The sequence below is a fragment of the Elgaria multicarinata genome, chromosome 4 (genome assembly GCF_023053635.1).
Source record: "Elgaria multicarinata webbii isolate HBS135686 ecotype San Diego chromosome 4, rElgMul1.1.pri, whole genome shotgun sequence".
Taxonomy (NCBI): Eukaryota; Metazoa; Chordata; class Lepidosauria; order Squamata; family Anguidae; genus Elgaria; species Elgaria multicarinata.
The window spans coordinates 13,654,775-13,674,736 of NC_086174.1; the positions used below are offsets into that span (position 1 = coordinate 13,654,775).

Here is a 19,962-nt window from a genome sequence, read left to right on the forward strand (position 1 = left end):
ACATGTATAGGATTGTATTATAAATGCATGGGGGGTGGGGACTGAATTTGATTGGGGTAGTGGCACAGGGGTTTTAACTTCACTGTGCTGCTTCCCAGAGCAAATCCACCCCCAAAGCTGTTACTGGCCTTGTTGGGGCAAATTATAGACACAGAATAGATCCTTGTCTTCCCCCACACTACCCATACAATAGAAGAAGAAGGAGGAGGAGGAGGAGAGGAGGAGGAGGAGGCTTCCCGTATCTTGAGCCCGTTATTCCGTGTCTTGCACTCTGGGAGGATCGAGAAGAGCTCCTGGCCCTCTTCTGTGTGACAACTTTCAAGTATTTGAAGAGTGTTATCATGTCTCCCCTTAGTCTTCTCTTCTCCAAGCTAAACATGCCCAGTTCTTTCCGTCTGTCCTCATAGGGCTTTGTTGTCATGGTTTGTTTTGAAGTCAGGAAATATGTTTACTCTCCCATGTAGCATGTACTCTGGCCATAAGGCTAAGGGGCAGGTTCTCACAACCCCCTTATGTGGTTATGGTTGTGGGGACCTGCATTGTAAAGGATCTGTTGGTTTCAAAAATGTATTTTTCAACCATCTGTTGGCTGGGTGTGGGGAGCCCTTTCCATGAATGATCAAGGGGAAAGGGGAAAGGTCTCCAGAACTTCAGCTTGCTTGCTTGTATGTACTTGCCTTTCTTAACCTTTTGAATTGGCTGAGGGTTTCCCATCCCCCCTTGCTTTTTAAACCTTTTCAAAAAGCCCAACATGACTCACAACAGCACAAGGTGCTCTCTCTCTCTCTCTCTCTCTCTCCAGCTTCCCACTCTCACACTTCCTGGAGAGCCTTGGGAGCAACACAGCATCACGTTGCATGAAGAGGTGATGCCCGTGGGCACCTACAGAGAGTGCAGAGTGCCTCTGTGAGCGATGCAAGCCTTTAAAAAGACTTTTTAAAAGCCAGAGGCACTGATGACCTGATTAGGGGACCTTGTGTGTGTTAATGGGGCAATTCTTGGGTGAGATTGCTTGTTCTTTGCAAAAAGGGGTCCCACACAATGACCTCCATTGGTTCAATGTAAAGATGAGTCAATACTGCTTATACGTATATTAGAGAGAGCACCTAGGACTGGGTTGAATCCGGGGGGCTGCCTTTGCCCCGGGGTGGCTCCAAATCCACGCTGCATAATAGATGACGCAGCTGCAGATTCGAAGCAAGCCCAGGGCAAAGCGGCAAAAATGGGGACTCACCCTGAAAAGTTGGGGACTTACCCTGACTTTTCCAGCCAGAGCGAGGTCAGCCCAGCTCTTCTGCCAGTCCATCCTCGCTTGGCACCACTCCGAGGGCATTCCCAGGTGGAAGGCGACCTCCTATTGGTCACTGGAAGCTGGGGGAAGCGGAGGGGGCAGCGACCCTAACGGCCATCGGAAAGACCACACTACCTCCCCTCATTAGGAGAAGTTGCCGCTGCTGCACACCAGCGAGAGCAGCGCCAACCTGGCACCATGAAGACAGACCCCAGACAAGGCTGAAGAAATTACGATTTGTAAAGCTGGTGATTAAGCAGGGAAAAGGGTTCCCACTCAGGGTTGCTGCGATGGGATAATCCTTACTCCATCCCTTTGCCAAGATATCCAGATTCTGGTGGTAGCCAGAAAGAGCATTTTTGAACAACATCACCGGGATAAAAAGGTTGCAAGCATTTCTTTCGGATGCAGACTGTTCAATCTTAGCAACTCTCTTTTATGCCTTTGTACCCTCTAGGCAAAGCTAATAATAGCACCTATTCGAATGACTATTTTTAACAAGGTTTCCTGAAGCAGTGGTTTTTCAAGCTTGCTGCCTTCAGGGGAGACTTTCCACACTGATTCACTTACCGAATGACGTGTGTGTCTGTGTGTGTGTGTGTGTGTGTGTGTGTGTGTGTGTGTGTGTGTGTGTGTTTCTGCCACAGAACACCTACACACTGTGGGGGACTCTGGCGCATTTTCTAGGACAGGAGTGGGCATAGGTGTGCGTTTAGATCGTGTGATGGTATGGTTTCGTCACTAGGTGGCACTGGACTTAGTTGTATCTGGGTAGAGTCCAAAGTTCCCAAAATTGTTCTGTTCTTGTTAAAAGGAGGCGATCAAATCCTTGTCAAGCTTCCTGAACTGCTGTGTCCTCTGACACTTCCCAGACAGTTGGGATCTACTGGTAAAATTCTGCATAATTTTAGGGTGACCATATGGAAAGGAGGACAGGGCTCCTGTATCTTCAACAGTTGCTTAGAAAAGGGAATTTCAGCAGGTGTCATTTGTATACATGGAGAACCTGGTGAAATTCCCTCTTCATCACCACAGTTAAAGCTGCAGGTGCCCTGCCCTCTTTCAAATCTGGTCACTCTAGTATAGCTTCTGCAGCTTTAACTGTGGTGATGAAGAACGAATTTCACCAGGTTCTCCATATATACAAATGACATCTGCTGAAATTCCCTTCTCTATATAACTGTTAAAGATACAGGAGTCCTGTCCTCCTTTTCATATGGTCACCCTACCTTTACATAAGATGTAACTGGAAGGAGCTCCCTTGTGATGTTTTGCTGTTCTAGGCATAATGTAAGCATGTATAATATTTTTAAGAATGTTTATTGTTGAAAGATGTACTAATAGACGGTAAGTGTTAAATTCTAGAGGGAGGGGGAGTGAGTGACCAGGATGTGAGATGAGTACTGATTGGCTGCTGGCAAGAGTGTGGGAGGAGTTAGATGAGTAGGTCTGTATGTGAGAGTGAGTTAGCTTTTGGGACTGTCAGAGACAAGAAGGGTCTAGGATCTTCGTGGGTTGTTGTTTTGGGGGAGTAGATAGAGGGAGGAGTGATATTGTGGCCTAGAGGGTAGTGTAGGCAGGGTTGAAACTGAAGCAATTTTAAACCGTTTTGAAACCATTTAAACTGTACTGAACCCATTACGTTTTGTGCCTGAGGAAACCATTACGCTTTGACAACTGCAATACCTTACTGTTTGTTAATAAATCTTCTTTTGTTTCACTCTGGGGTGATTTGTGAGGTGCCTAAGGTGGGGCACAGGTATTTAACGGTGACAGCAGAAGGGAAAGTGAGAGGATGGGGTGCTGTGAACCCAGACAAGGATGGCAAGTGCAGCATTCTGAGGAACCACCCCAGGGTTGGGATTTATTTATTTATTTATTATTATATTTTTATACCGCCCAATAGCCGAAGCTCTCTGGGTGGATCCTTTGATTTACAGGAGAAATAAAGGAGTCTCAAGGGGGTGGACCTCAAAGTAAGAGCCAGGGATACAGGTGGGATACAGGATGCTCACAGGTTGGTCAGGCCCTTGAAGGCTGTCATAGGATGCCCAGAGCTGCAACTCGCATCACACTTTGAACACTTCTCTGATGAACACAAAATGCTGGTTTTAAATGGCTTCTTGGCCCAACCCAAAATGGCTACAGCTATGCTTTTACATAAGATGTAACTGGAAGGAGCTCTCCTTTTTTCACTTTTTTATTTTTGACACAAAGCTGACAGCAGAGAGGCTAAATCAATAACAATGTAAAGCAATTCTCCATTGTATTATAAACACGTCTAATTCCTGTCACCGGCAAGCAACCTGAAGCTATTTTTTTTTTTTTAAGTGAACAGGAAATTGGAAGCAGGAAATCTCCCTGAGGGAAATAGTGACAGGAAATTTTTTAACAACAGCTCAGTCATAATAGCACTTTAGAAAATCATATGCATTTCCCTAGGGCTGACCCTTAAAAACGCAGACTTTTTGGATAAGCCTTTGAGGAAAAACTTGGTCTTCTGCAAGTCATGGGGCAGAACAGTATTTCCTAGATTTGGGAAGGCATCATAGCTAGGGTGACCATATGGAAAGGAGGGCAGAGCTCCTGTACCTTTAACAGTTGTATTGAAAAGGGAATTTCAGCAGGTGTAATTTGTATGCAGGCAGCACCTGGTGAAAGTCCCTCTTACCCCAGATATGACACTTTGAAAACTGTGTATGGGGTGTCTCCTGGGCCCCAACAGTTGTCACTACTCTTATAAACTGATTTAAAGCAGTAGTGTAGATCCGGCCTTCCTCTCAGCAGTTAAAGCTGCAGGAGCCGTGCCTAGGGTGACCATATGAAAAGAAGGACAGGGCTCCTGTATCTTTAATAGTTGCATAGAAAAGGGAATTTCAGCAGGTATCATTTGTATATATGGGGAACCTGGTGAAATTTCCTCTTCATCACAATAGTTAAAGCTGCAGGAGCTATACTAGAGGGACCAGATTTAAAAGAGGGCAGGGTACCTGCAGCTTTAACTGTTGTGATGAAGAGGAAATTTCACCAGGTTCTCCATATATACAAATGAAACCTCCTGAAATTTACTTTTCAATACAACTGTTAAAGATACAGAAGCCTTGTCCTCCTTTTCATATGGTCACCTTAGCCCTGCCCTCTTTTGGATCTGGTCACTTTAGTATAGCTCCTGCAGCTTTAACTGCTGTGATGATGAGGGAATTTCACCAGGTGCTGCGTGTGCATAGAAATGGCACCTATTTATTTGGCACCTGCTGAAATTTCCCTTCCAACACAAGTGTTAAAGACACAGGAGCCCTTTCCTCCCTTCCATATGGTCACCCTAATCATAGCTTAGCGGTAGAGACCATGTTCGCATGGAGAAGGTCTCACCCAGAACATTATTTGTGAATGACTAAACTAGAGTTTTTGTGCCAAATTTTCCTTTAAGAGTTAAAACTCTTTCAGTGTTTGAAGCACTAGCTTAAAAAAAAAGGAAGACATTTTCTCTCTGTACTTGATAAGGGTTGGCACAAGTAGGAAAAAAAACCCATTCTATTTGCCCAGCGCATTGACTCGGAGGTTGTATTCCATTTGTCATCGAGCCTCTGTCAGTGAAAGCCTGGCCGGCTGCCGTCTCCCCCAGCTATTTCCCACTGACGTGCAAGAAGTGCCGAGAACCAAAAAAAAAAAAAAAAAAGACAGAGTAGTACATCAGTATCTTGAGGACAGGCGCTTCAGCCGCCATGGGAAGGTTCCCCACAGACACAGTTCTGTCCATCAGCAATTGCTCATTTGGCACTGGAAGATGCACGTGAAAAAAATGACCTCTGCTAGCTACCGGGCTCTCTCATCTCAACAGAAAAGTAGACAGCCAAGGAGGCATATTGTTTCCTGCTGGACATCCTGGCACCCCATCTCAGACTCCCTCTGATTTCAAAGCCCGTCTTTCTCTCCCCCCCCCCCCCCGCCCAAGCTAACCTAACCTTTAGCTCAGCCAAAACAAACATCGCGCCTGTGAACTGGTTTCCCATGCCCTGCCACAATTTGGAAGCCAAGCGGACAACGGGCACAGAGGAAGTAATCGTATTCACGCAGATGGAGCAAAAAGAAAGGAAATAAGCAGGCCAGAACACTGACACCCCACCCCACTGACCATTTGCCTTTGTTTTATGGATTCTCTGTTTCCTCCTCTGTGTTGAACATGAGATTGGCCCTGTTCAGACAACACACTAAACCACAATGGGTAAGCATTTTGGACTAGGGTGACCATATGAAAAGGAGGACAGGGCTCCTGTATCTTTAACAGTAATGTAGAAAAGGGAATTTCAGCAGGTGTCAATGGAAGAGGGTGAAATTCCCTCTTCATCACAACAGTTAAAGCTGCAAAAGCCCTGCCCTCTTTTGTATCTGGCCACTCTACTATAGCTAGTGTAGCTTTAACTGCTGTGATGAAGAGGGAATTTCACCCACTTCAATTGAAACCTGCTGAAATTCTCTTTCCTACATTACTGTTAAAGATACAGGAGCCCTGTCCTCCTTTTCATATGGTCACCCTATTTTGGACTGAACAATAACTCTGTTCAGATGACTCGCTAAGCCATGGTGGTTAAGCATTTTGACCTAAACACTATGGCTTAGCATGTCATGTGAACCATTCCTAACCATGGTGGCTACAGAACCAAGGTGAAAACACACTCACTCACCATTTGCTGCAAAAGGGTAAGTGACTTAACCATGGCTTAGTGTGTTGTCTGAACAGGCCCATTATGGCTTAGCATGCCATGTGAACCATTCCTAACCATGGTGGCTACAGAACCACGGTTTCAACACATTCACTAACCATTTGCAGCAAAAGGATTAGAGGCCTAAACATAGCTTACCATGTTATCTGAACAAGCCCATTGTAAGTTACTTGGAGCAGGATTCTACATTTCTAAAATGCCTGCAGAAGAGAACCATGAATGCTGCAACAGGAGCACAGTGAGAGGAAGTAGCAGTCAAGAACAGTCCATTGCATTTACATCCATCTCCATGGCCAGCTGATCAACTACTTACCAGCTGACCTTGGAGAGTAAGATATTATGCCTGAGTTTGCTTTTAGACCTCCTCCCTCCAAATCAGTTTTCCTTTTGTGTTGTTCCTCTTAGATTGTACACTTGAGGATGGGGACTGTCTTCTAGCTGACACAGAGGCATTTTGATTTAAGCAGGCCTTTGCCATGTAAGCTGGTCTGTTGGGTGATGTTTTTATTCTTGTGTTGCTTTGATTTTAATTGTGTTTTAGTGTATCTGTTTTATGATTGTTTTAACAAAGTCTTTATTTTAATGTTTGGGTTTTTATTGCCATCAGCCAACTTGAGTGCTGTTTTCTTGTAAAAGGTGTCTTCTCCTCTGTCAATGGATTGTAGCAGGCTTATCTGGCTCTGGTGGCAGTAGACGGTTATCGCGAAATCTCCCCCTCTGTCTACACGCGGCACCCAACGTCCCGGGAGGAAGAGGACGTCGCGCCTGCCTTTTTGTTTGTTTTTTAAAAGGAGGAACGCTCAAACGGAAAATGTAAGGTTTTTTACTCGTGAGGTTACTCGCAAGGAGCCAGGACAACCCGTGAAGCCCAGCCAAAGGGGTAAAAGGGTAGGGCAATATCCCGGGCCAAGGAGGGATCATCCCTCCCTGCTCCCAGGATCCCCTGTGCGTCATGTGAAGACCCCAGGAAGATCTTGGGCGATCCCCGAGATATCGCCCTGTCTAGCCATGCCCTAAACTGTGCTGGATGACTGTGCTCAGATACTCTTTCAGTTTCCCATAACTCCCCATTTGGGGAGGCATTGTGGGCACTTAGAAGGGTAGCTAAATCCAGCCATCTGGCAGTGCACTGAGTGACAGGCCAAAAGTAACTGAAGGGGAGCCCAAGGTATGTATCAGCACTGGGGCCCACCAGGGTGCTGAAAACCCTGGCAGCTGCCCAATGATGCCTGGTGATGGCACTATCATCCCTCACCATAAATTCTCAACCTGTCTGGAACGGGTCTCGGCCTACATTTGGGACTACAGATGCAAGTGACATGCTTGAATAGTTTGGCCATTGCCCAAGCTGTGCAGGCAAGCTGCCATATTGCAAGAATAGCCATTCAATCAGCTTCTAAGTGGAGCTTTTCTGCGAAGCGATGAACTTGTGTGTTCTTGGTAAAGTGGAGAGGAAGTTCTCTAATGATTTCACTGCCATTGCATTAAAGCTGGGCGAGAATTAATCAATCCTTATCAGTCTTCAACTTCCACACATAGTTAGCAGAATGGGAGCATAGTGACTTCCAACAAAGGAATACTGTATCTATTGGCATTATAGATTGGGCTTGTCATTGGCACTGTAACTAAGATTTCTTTATAACAGTAATCTCTAGCCTTCTTTCAATTCAGAAAGTGATTGTTCTTTGGAAGAGGGAGGAATGACACACAGCATTGGTCAGCATCTAGGGTTTGGTGGAACCAATTTGGGGCCACAGCTATATGGGACCTATAGGGGCTTGGTTCCAGGTTCCTTCCCTGTAAGGACACGGAATAACAGGCTCAAGTTAAAGGAAGCCAGATTCCAGCTGGACATCAGGCATTCAAGAGGCAGCTGGACAGCCATCTGCTTTAGGGTGGATTCTTGCATTGAGCAGAGGGTTGGACTCGATGGCCTTGTAGGCTCCTTCCAACTCTGCTTTTCTATGATTCTATGATTCTAAGTTTAGCATTCATTGAAGAATGATAAGGCAAGTCTGTAAGAAAAAACAACCAAAGACTGATATGACTTTCTAGTCAACAATCTAGCTAGTTATGAAAGAGAGGATTTAACAATCAAAGCAGGGATAAAATATACTGAGAGCACAATCCTATGCATGCCGGGCTGGAGAATGCTGGAAGTTGTAGGACTTTTTTTTCCTGTTGAGACAAGCATAGAATTGTGCCCTGAGAGGCTAAATTGAAGGCACCAAGGGTGAAATCCAAGGTGATAAACTAATGGAAGGAAAGAACAGAAGAGAGAAACGGAACGTGCTGGAGGTGTTGAAAAATAAAATAATGTGTGCCTGAGAGTTAGCAATGTTATATTGCACCTTAGCCCTCCAGGAGTGAGAAAGGGCAGCAAAGAGACTGTTTAACACACACAGGGAATTTTGCGTTGTTGGGGTTGTTGTTGTTTTTTAAAAAAAGAACACCTACAGACAGGGCAGGGGGAATGGAAAGGCAAAACAGAAAGAAAAAGCATTATAGAAAAGGTGAAAGGGAAATTAAGAGCAGACAACCACAATGAACAAAACAGGCAAGCCTTGGGAACTTCCTTGCCTGAGACTAAATCAATGACTCATCCATCAGAAGGCTCCAACATTACAGATAACAAGGCACAACTGTGTTAAATAATGCCTCATTTTTAGCTATAGAGAGCGCAACATACTCAAAAGTCTTCTCACACAAGCACTACTGAAATAACTGGGGGCACATAAATCAGATAAACTTAGGGTGACTATACTGAAAGAAGGACAGGGCTCCTGTACTTTTAACAGTTGCATAGAAAAGGGAATTTCAGCAGGTGTCAGCAGAGAGCCCTGCCCTCTTTTGTATCTGGTCACTGTAGTATATAGTAGGGTGACCATATGAAAAGGAGGACAGGGCTCCTGTATCTTTAACAGTTGCATTAAAAAGGGAATTTCAGCAGGGGTTATTTGTATATATGGAGAACCTGGTGAAATTCCCTCATCATCACAGCAGTTAAAGCTGCAGGAGCTATACTAAAGTGACCAGATCCAAAAGAGGGCAGGGCTAAGGTGACCATATGAAAAGGAGGACAAGGCTCCTGTATCTTTAACAGTTGTATTGAAAAGTACATTTTAGGAGGTTTCATTTGTATATATGGAGAACCTGGTGAAATTTCCTCTTCATCACCACAGTTAAAGCTGCAGGTGCCCTGCCTTCTTTTAAATCTGGTCACTCTAGTATAGCTCCTACACCTTTAACTGTTGGCTGGCTGGGGCATTCTGGGAGATGCAGTCCAACACATCTGGAGCGCCCCAGGTTGAGAAAGGCTGTCCTGCAGCTTGAACTGTTGTGATGAAGAGGGCATTTCACCAGGTGCTGCATGCAGACAAATCACATCTGCTTTCTATACAACTGTTAAAGATACAGGAACCTGTCCTCCTTGTCATATGATCACCCTAGATACACTTGAAGTGGGGTTTTTTTATATTGCAAGTTGTCATTCTCCTCTTAGGCCTCCACCTCATGCTGTTCAACCAATGCCTTTTCAACTGTGAAGGTCATTTAGAAGAGAACTAAATGGCAGGGCAGGTGGTGTGTGGCATCACAGCATAGAAAGAGATTCTCTAACTTAAGAATTGAGGTTTTGTTCAGGATTACAGAGTAAAGCAAACCCTCAGGGGTCTTGCCCCATCAGCCTTTCCACCCAGATGTAGAAAGGGGTTCCAGTCATCATTTGTTGCAGTCCTATAAACACACCATAGAGAGTTTGTTCTCTTTTTATTTACTAACTCTGTCCCCATCCCTTACCATTTTCACTCTCAAAGCAAATACTAACACCTAAAGATGGAACATTTCAGGTACTTCTGAGACACAGACACCAAGTATAATGTATGATATAAACACATGCATAGCTTAGAGGTACATGAGGCAGCAACTCTGTTGAAGCGAAGCAAGCCTGGATATGGTCAGGACCTAGAAGGGAGACAACTTGGAAGCCCTCTTCATGTCTCCTTCACTTTTGTAATGGCCCAAAGGGAGGCAATATGCCCTGCAACAAGCAGGACAGTCAAGCACTGAAGAATTGAGAGAAGTGTCTGCTATTCAAATGTCCCTTAGAATGGCAGAGTTAAAGGGGGCTGGTAGAATAAGAATAATAATAATAATAATAATAATAATAATAATAATAATAATAATAATATTTCTTACCCACCTCTCCATTTTGATTGAGGTGGGGAACAACAGTAAATATAAAATACATAAAACTGAGTTAAAACATAGTATACATTGTTAAAACATCCTAAAAACATTCTAAAAACATCCTAAAATTCCACTGGATTGACCATTCAGTACAACTCCCTGCTTGACCCAGAAAATCCAGAGCTAGGGAATCCCCAAGAGATGGCTGTCCAGCCTCTGCTCGAGGGAGAGCCCAATACCCATCTAAGTCCCGGGTTCCATTTCTACACTGCTCTCTGCATCAAGACATTCCTCCTAATGTTCAACCGAAATCCACCCTCCTGAAAATTAAGCCTGTTAGCTCTCGACCTGCCCTCTGACAAGGCGGAGAGCAAACCTTTCCCATGTTCTCTTGGAGAGCTCTTCAGATATTTGAAGAGTGCTATTACATCCCCCTCCATGAAGCCCAAGTCCAAAGGAGATGAACATCATCAAACCCTCCTGGGGACCGAATCTGTCACTCTGGAGTCCCCAGAAGGCCGTTCCCCCTTCCACACATCCCCAGAGGGGCCCCACTTCACCCCTCAATTCTTTTGTAGTTTCTGAGCTTTCCTACTATTTTAAAAGGTTGACATGCCTATGATGGAATTTTTGGTATTTTGGCCCCACCCCTTTTTGCCTTTAGCTCCGCCCACCACTGGTATGCAGTGCCCCAAGAGTTTCTCCAAAACTGGAATTCAGCCTTTGGGCTGAAAGAAGTTCACTAAACATCTTGCCTCCACTGTGTGAGGGGAAGTGCAGGGCCGTTTTCGCTGAGCCCGCTCCACACACTGCCACGGGAAGGTCTGAAGTTGGGATTCTGTTCTGTGCCAGTTGGCTTCCCACATGATGTAGAAACCTGATCACACAGGAGGGCACCACCTTGGGGAAGGCTGATGCATAAGAACCTAAGAAGAGCCCTGCTGGATCAGACCAAGAGTCCATCTAGTCCAGCACTCTGTTCACACAGTGGCCAACCAGCCATCGGCCAGGGGCCAACAAAGCAGGAGATGGTGCAACAGCATGCTCCCACCCACGTTCCGTGGCAACTGGGGGATGGCGGCACCGATTTCGACTGAGCTGTCAATCCATTCCGGGTTTCGGTCAGAACCAGCCAGGAGCTATCCAAGATGCTGAACCTATTTTGGAGTCCTTTAGAGTTCTGGCTTGTTCTGACTGAAATCCTGGATAGATTTACAGCCCCACCGAAATCAGAGCCACCAGCCTCCACTGGGCTGATTTATGATGCATTGAGCAGCATAATAAACAAGACAACAAAGCGTTCTCTGGCTGGCTGGGTGCTGTTAGGAGCAGGATGCTGGCCATGGATCCAGCAAGTTGGTTCTTCTATTCCTGACAACATGTAGTTCAGCCCTCACGAACTTGCTACCCTCCAGATTTGTTAGACTACAATTCCCAGCATCCCCAACCAGTACGCTGGGAGTTGTAGTACAAAATATCTGGAGGTTGCCCCATCTGGGGAAGGCTGATATTAGTAAAGTTGACAAATAGCTATTTTTTTTCACTGTATCCAAAGAAGACTCCAATGTATACAAATAGATCTCCTCACCTATGTATCTTTGTGTTCTCTGGGGACTGCCTGGAAGCCAATTTCTATTCCAGTACCAATGAAGAGAAACAGAATGAAGTAGGATATACAATAACTTGCCCTTCTCAAGTGTAATGCTGAAATATATTTCCACGGTCATTGACTCAACCGCTTAAAGTATCATCCCCAAAGATACCATTCCCTACTCTCCACCCCGCCGGCGTTTTTGATTCATGGCCCAACCCCTGCATAAGCACAATACGCCACTGCCTCTTCTTTGTCCAGCTTCTGCCGCGTTGCCATGGAAGTTGAAAATTCAGTTCTTCCAGCTCTTGTACATATGCTTGTATACTTCTAGTAACAAAGGTGGAATCCTTCTGTTTCATTTAGATACTGTTGTCCTGGCAATAGTTTTCCCTGGCTTATTGTTCTATTAAAAGGTGACACGTTAAGGCACAGGACTGGATTTTTAAGTATCTATATATTATTTCTAACAGGTTTCTGGCTTTCACTCTATTAAAAACAAAAAAACCAGAAGCAGTTTCATACACAAAAAGTTGATCTTAGCGCATTGACTGCATCGTCAGAGAAGAGCAAACATGAATTTGCCTGGTCTATTGAATGAAGAAAGTATTCACAATCCTGTGCATGCTTACCAGGAAGTCAGCCCTGCGGCAAGCATAGGACTTATTTCTGAGTACACACACATAGATTTGCATTGCGCATAAATTCATGCCCATCTCTGTTCTGCCAGCGTGTGTTTATTCAGCAGTGGTACATGTCCTTTTGGCTTGTTGGCACTGACAGAATTGATGTAAGCGTTTCTAGGAGCTATTTGATCTAGGGTAGGGATCCCTAACTTTATTGGTTCAATAGGCACATTTGCAGTTTTGAGACAGTGTTGTGGGCACTTTTACCAAAGGCTGCCATGAGGGCTTGCCCCTTGTTCAGGAATATTCCACGCTCTGCCATCCCATCAGTTCAGACAGTCATGTCAGAGGCATCACTGCCGAAACCAAAATGCAATATAGATTCACATCTGGCTCACGCATGGCCTCTCAAACGTGATTCTTAGGAAATTTTGATGCAACCGACAAGGCACAAAGTTAAAAATGAAGAGAGAGAGAGAGAGAGAGAGAGAGAGAGAGAGAGAGAGAGATTAACTTGCAATGACTTGCCAAAGTCATACCAAAACAGAAGATGGGTACCAAGCCTGAGATACCGATGGTTCCAGAGAAACTACATGATGTCACACAAGACATTTTCAAGATGCAATTTGCCAGGCCGCTAGCCTCCCTGAATACATGTCACACTGTTTCCCAGACTTCCTGATTATATTTACACGCAGCTTTGCGCATGGGTAAGCACTGCCATAAAATGATGATACACATGCCTTTGTGCAGCCAGCCAATTCATGGTGACATGATCTGTGGGAGAAGGATCCAGCAGCCTGCTGCAGATCTTGGGAATGGGGGGTGGGTGGGTGTTCTTGCTTTAAAACTTCCATCTACGGTCACAGATTCAGAAGGAGCTTGGATCCTATCCAGTCTTGCACCAGTTGGAAGCATTAAATGTTTATAAGTCACAGCCTGGTCCGTGAAACCTGAAGCTATGTCTCAGCTGCGTCACACAGAACTGTGCAATTTTCTGTGCTGGTTCACACATTCAGAACTATGCTATAGACCAGGGAGTCCTCATCTTTTTGGGGACCTGTGGGCATATTTGGGAATTTGAGAAACAGCTGTGGGTACTGCCACAAAATAGCTCTCGTGGAGGATGTAGCTAGTCACATAATTGCTGGTGCTGGGGCCTGGCTAGTCAAAAGACATGGGGGTGGGTAGCAAGGCTAGAGGCTGGGAGGGAGGGGGAGAGGGGAGAGGGCAGGATTATGGGGTGGGGGAGAAACAGTGAGGTAAGGTTGTGGGAGGGACAGAAATAGCTAGGCTGGAGCCTGGGAGTGGGAGAAAAAGAGCAAAGCTAAGGGCTAGGAAAGAGGGGGGAGAGAAAGAGATAGTGGAGAAAGGGTTGAATGGAGAAAAACAGCAAGGCTAGAGGCTGGGAGTGCAGAGACAGAGAGAAACATCTGCAAGGATGGAAGAAGATTAGGTGGGATGGAAGAAGGTCAGGTGGGGCAAATAAGCACCTTTTTTCTTTTCTTGATCAGTGGCAGATTCAGGATGGAGAACTTGGCACCTTCTGATTTTTCAAGTTTTTTCTTAATAAAAATATGATTTTGAAGAGGGTGCTGAAGGTCTCTGCAGGTGCCATGGCCCCTGTGGGAACCATGTTGGGGACCCCTACTATAGATGTGCTGGAGCAGTTTGTCAACTTGGGCACCTTCTCACCACACGCATGATGTGGCTTGTGACCAGGGCTGGAGTTAGCACCCAACAAAAAATACCACTGAAGTTGAATGCCTAGCAACTTGGAGCCACCATTTAAATTTCCTGCAATGCCTCAGAGAAGAGCTTTTATTTTCCCTTATCAGTTCAAATGGAGATTGCTAACTCTTACCCAGCTCAGAATTCAGAGGTAGCTACCTCCGAGTGATAACCTTGGGAAATCAACTCTTCTCAAGGAGTTCTAGAACAGGAGTAGGTGGGTGGGCGTCACCTTCTTTTCCCCAACAATGTGCCTAGAATAACACTACATTATAACATAGCATCATTACAACTGACACATTATGAGAGAACAGAAATTTCACGTAAAAGAAAGAGAAGTGTAAAAAATAAATAAACAGAGAGACACTGTTGCCTCCGCTTTTACTGGGTAATACCTCTAGCTCTGAACATTTTAAAACATTCACCACTGTTTCTTCTCCCACTTATGCTCACCCCAGCCCCCCAATTCCTCTGAAAACTCTGAAAAACTTAAAACTGAAAGCTCTGGAACAGTGCTAATTATATGTGCTGTGACAACTGAAACTGAATTTCTAGAATGGAGCCGTCAATTATATCGATACTTTGAAATATATTCTGAAGCATCTAAAACTTTCTGTAGAAAGTGACTGGGGTGGGAGAGGGAGGAGGAGGAGGAAGATAAATTCATGAAAGCTGTTTGTAATCAAATATTCATTCTGCAACCCAGGTTTGAGCCTCCAGTGAGATCTTACTAGCAAAGTATCAACACTTGGGGGGCGGGGGGGGGGACAGAGATAAAGTATGAGAAAGAATTTAATATTCACCACCCAAGAGGAAGCACTCAACAATGCCCATTAATGAGGAATTAAAAGGGGAAAGCAGTTGATTGCCATAATGGGAGGTTTTAGTCAATTGCATCGGTTTTGGTTTTCTAAAAACATAGATTTGGAGATAAAAACAAGCCCAGTGTAGCCTGCAAACTGGTGAGAGATGCGATTGAAAGAGACTTTTCTTGCCCCAATTTCATATTTATCTTGAGAAAAAGAAACCCCACCCCGTCCCGTATACATTCACTTGATGTCCTCTTTGCAGTGACTCTACACAGGTAAGGAAATATGTGCATTCTTCGACGCGCATAGGAGCCGCGGACATGGCTTGTGTAGTTGCTAATCATGATGTCATCACAGGCACCTAGGTGGGGGTAAAAGACTGTACACAAGTTGACCATAGGGAAAGGAGGACTGGGCTCCCGTACCTTTACCAGTTGTATGGAAAAGGGAATTTCAACAGGTGTCATTCGTCTGCATGCAGCACCTGGAGAAATTCCCTCTTTGTCACAACAATTCAAGCTGTAGGACCCCAGCCCTCTTTTGTATCTGGTCACACTAAGCAGGCTTATTGGGAATGATGGGAGGGCACAAGATAAGAGAATGCTGCTGTATATATACATCAAGGATCTGTTGGGATTACTAGCAAGATTAACTCGTAACTGACCACTTCCACTGGTGTACTCACATAGAATTGAGGGAAATGACATGGATGGAAACAGCACACACCCTATAAGCCTGTGCCTGAGTGTACTATTTTGGCACACAAAGCCTGATTGCAGATCAGATGTTGCCAACTACACAGTCCTCTCAACTGGGCTGCTTCCGCAATACAGGGACACTCAAACGAAACGCAAGATGTCCTGAAGCAAATAGAAAGTCTACAGACGCAATCCCATGCACGTTGAGAAAGATTAGAAGTCCTACAACTCCCAGCTTGGCACCCTACTAAAATTATAGCATCTCACACCTTTGCAGGTCTGTCTAACTCAGGATGAACCATCCTGTGCTGCCCCATGCCATAGCAGCAGCCCCCCATTGGTACCCTTGGCCCCAACTGCCAAATTTCCCCTCCTCCACCACCACCACCACCAATTTCTCCCTCCCCCAGAGACCTTGATACAAATGGCTCCTTTTACCCACGTTGCTACCTTGCAATGTGAGCTTGTGATGCGTTCCGCAAAACAAAACAATGCTTTTGACAACACGCGCATGTTTGAAAAATGTGCCGTGAACATTTCCAAAATGCACACAAGCCCGCTTCAGTCACCGGCTACCTGCATCAAAAATGGGTAAGTTGAAAAATACATGCGTTCAGAAAATGTGAACGTTGATGTGTACATTACAAAAAAACAAAAAAAGTGCACAACTTTCTGCACAGATTTCTTTTTAAAAACAACAACACAAGCTTGTGCAGAAACTGAATGGAATGAGCTTCACCTAAAAAAAAAAAACTGATGATCTCGGCAGGTGTGAGATTGAGATGTCCATCTATTCTTAACTATTAGAAAAGCCCAATGAAAAGCAGATCAGGATCAAGCATAGATCTTAACAAGCGGGACCTGCAGCAAAACTGTTGCATGATATTCTCATCTCATACGCGTGCTGCTGCCCAGGGTTACAGCCAACCTTTGTCTCTTTCTCTTTGTTTCTATTTCACTCTTCTCTCCAGCCCATTCCGCTTTTCATTTACAACAGACACGCAAAACTCTGCAGCTAGGAAGCGTGTCCAATCCTCATTTTGGTTGTTTGTGGGGTAGGGGGTTTGGTCTGGGAGTGACCTCTTCAAAAAAAATCTTTTTAAATTGTACTTCTGCAAACTCTGAGGTTCCCCTGAGTATTCCGATACGTCCCTCTTGCTTAGCTTCATTTCTCTTGGAGCTCGTCATCTGGGCTTGCTTTTAGAAAGAGCGACAGCACACCAAATTAAAGACTCCTGGAAGCCAGGACCTTCATCTGCAGAAGGAATTGCATGATCAGCTCTGCTACCCACAGACACCACACAGGTGGGCTGGCAAGTCCCACCACCTGACACAGCACCTGGGCAGGTGACCTGGAGAGCCAACGGAACTCTACCTGGCGTGAGCTGTGGATCCTGCTCACCAGTCTGGGGAACTTGAACCCCGGCAGACTGAACTCCTGTGCTCCACCCTTCCTCGCCCTCGTTGCATCTTCCGGAGTGTGACCATTTGTCTCCTTGAGCTACACGGCTCCCCTCTTGCTCCTAACCGGGCTACTGGTTTGCTCCCTGCTGACTTGAGTTTTCTGATGCTAACCCCCACAAAGAACCCTTGTGATCATGGAATTTGCTACCCATCCATAAAAGCCACTCAGATTCACTCAAGCTCAACCCGGGCTTCGATACCCAACACAGTGAGGTATACTCAGGCTTGAGTCTGTGCCAGTCATCTACCTATGGACCTGAGCTACAAGCTAGGGTGCCCAGCAATAGAAATCACCCACCTGGGGCAGCATGCGATTTTCCTCCTCCAGCTGTCTTACTCTTGCTTCCAGCTGCCTAACATAGGACAAGGTGGATTCTACAATTAAAAGAAGACAAAAGAAAAAAAAAAGCTCGTATTACACACACAAGTCTGCTTTGGCACCCTGGAGAGGTCAGAGCTACTAGATGATTTCTGGCCGGGGGGTCTTCACAGCAGTAGCTACGGACTCTGAGATATACGGTAAAAACATTCCTCTCTGTCGAGCTCTCCCTGGGATAATATATCCAAGCACTGTCTGCGACCAGAAGCCATCTCAGACTTGTAACTCTTGATCAGCTCAGTTTTTTTTCCTTCCTGAATCTAAACTATTGAACCCACAGACCACTTCGCCAGGGTTTTCCCCCCCACACTGTTTTCTGGATTAGCGGGAGGGGTGAGAGATGTCGATGAATTTTTGCACATGCACTCAATGTGTGAAGTGGAATCACATGGTTCTTATAAATCAGGGGTGGGCAACTGAAGGGGGTCCAAGGGGGATTTTCAACCCACCCATCCCAATGTGTTGTATTCCATTGGGTTGTCCTGCCCTATTATAAACGGCTTGGGGCCAGGCTAGCTGAAGGAACGCCTCCTCCCATATGTACCTGCCCGGACCCTAAGGTCATCCTCAGGGGTCCTTCTCCGCGAGCCCCTGCCAAAGGAAGTGAGGCAGGTGGCTTCCAGGAGGAGAGCCTTCTCTGCTGTGGCACCCCGGATGTGGAATGAGCTCCCTAAGGAGGTTCGCCTGGCACCTACACTATATTCTTTGAAGACCTTTTTATTCTCTCAGCATTTTAACAGTTTATAAATTTATTTTTAACTTTGCTGTTTTAAATTTGTATTTCTGCACCGCTGCTGATTTTATCCTGGCTGTGCATTTATATTGCATTTTGTATCATGTTTTTATACTGTTTGTTTTATACTTTGAATGGTTTTAATTTTTGTGAACCGCCCAGGGAGCTTCGGCTATTGGGCGGTATAAAAATTGCAATAAATAAATAAATAAATGCTCAAGTCCATGTACTAAAACTGATTTGAGAGCACAGAAGAACAAGCAGCGGCTTTCTCAGCTAATAAATCAGTTTGGACGCGTGACCATTCCAACTCTTGATCTGGCTTCGGACCACTCAATTCGTGCAGTTGGATGGACCATTTGTATCCCTCCTTAGTGGGGAATCCGCTAGAGAGGTTCTCCTGGCCCCTACATTATACTCTTTTAGACGCCAGGTGAAAACCTTTTTATTTTCTCAGCATTTTAACAGTCTTAGGGTGACCATATTTGGGAAACCAAAAATGAGGACACCTAGTGTGTGTGGGGGGGGGAAGCAGCTTTCTGAGTCCTGCAGAAAGTATGTTATTCCCCTGCCACCTTAAAGAACCCGATTGGAGTGGAGGAGGGGAAAGGATTTCATTCTGTACCACCACCATCCACTCCAATTGGGGCCTTTTCTATAATGTCCACGAATGACCGACTTTCCCCTTTAAGACCTCAATTGGAGCTCGGGGTGGAGGAATGATGTGCCTCAAGAAAGCATGTCATTCCCTCCTGCCATGCTAATGGCAGCCTTAAAGGGGAAGGTGTGTCATTCCGGGACATTATTGAAAATTATAGAAAATCCCCCCTGACACCATGGAAAGAACAAAAATCAGGACAAATCCGGGGAAATCCTGACAGTTGGTCACCCTAAACAGTCTATCAACTTAATTTTAACTTTGCTGTTTAAAATTCGTATTTTAAAATCTGTATTAATTTCTGCATTGCCCGCTCGTAGTTATCCTGGCTGTGTTTTTATATTGCATTTTATACTATGCTTTTATATTGTTTGTTTTATATTTTGAATGGTTTTTATGGATTTAATTTTTGTAAACCGCCCAGACAGCTTCAGCTATTGGGCGGTATAAAAATGCAGTAAATAAAATAAAATAAATAAAATAGCTATGATGCTGCGCACTTCAGCCAAGGAGTTCCTCTATGGCGAGTCTGTTGGTCTCCGTCAGCCAGGCTGCTTTCACAGCTAGCAATCATTTATTTATTTATTTATTTATTTATTACATTTTTATACCGCCCAATAGACAAAGCTCTCTGGGTGGTTCACAAAAATTAAAACCATGAAGAGCATAAAAACAACCAACAATCTAAAAACGCAAATACAAAATACAATATAAAAAAGCACAACCAGGATAAAACCACACAGCAAAAATTGACATAGGTTAAAATACGGAATTAAAACGTTTAAATTTAAGTTAAATTAGGTGTTAAAATACTGAGAAAATAAAAAAGTCTTCAGCTGGCGACGAAAGGAGTACAGTGTAGGCACCAGGCGAACCTCTCTGGGGAGCTCGTTCCACAGCCGGGGTGCCACAGCAAAGAAGGCCTTCCTCCTAGTAGCCATCTGCCTCACTTCCTTTGGCAGGGGCTCATGGAGAAGGGCCTGTGTGGATGATCTTAAGGTCCAGGCAGGTACATATGGGAGGAGGCGTTCCTTCAAATCATGGATTTCAATTCCCTGGGTCTCTAGCCT

The 19,962-nt window shown here is 45.0% G+C and overlaps 1 protein-coding gene across 1 annotated transcript in view; it reads right to left on the reverse strand.

Annotated features, from left to right (window-relative positions):
• CCDC85A (coiled-coil domain containing 85A) overlaps positions 1 to 19,962 on the reverse strand; it is a 176,734-nt gene that overhangs the window by 25,561 nt on the left and 131,211 nt on the right. The window contains exon 3 of the mRNA XM_063125374.1: positions 17,421 to 17,497. Within this exon, the coding sequence (XP_062981444.1) occupies positions 17,421 to 17,497 (77 nt within the window). The remainder of the gene's footprint in view (positions 1 to 17,420; positions 17,498 to 19,962) is intronic.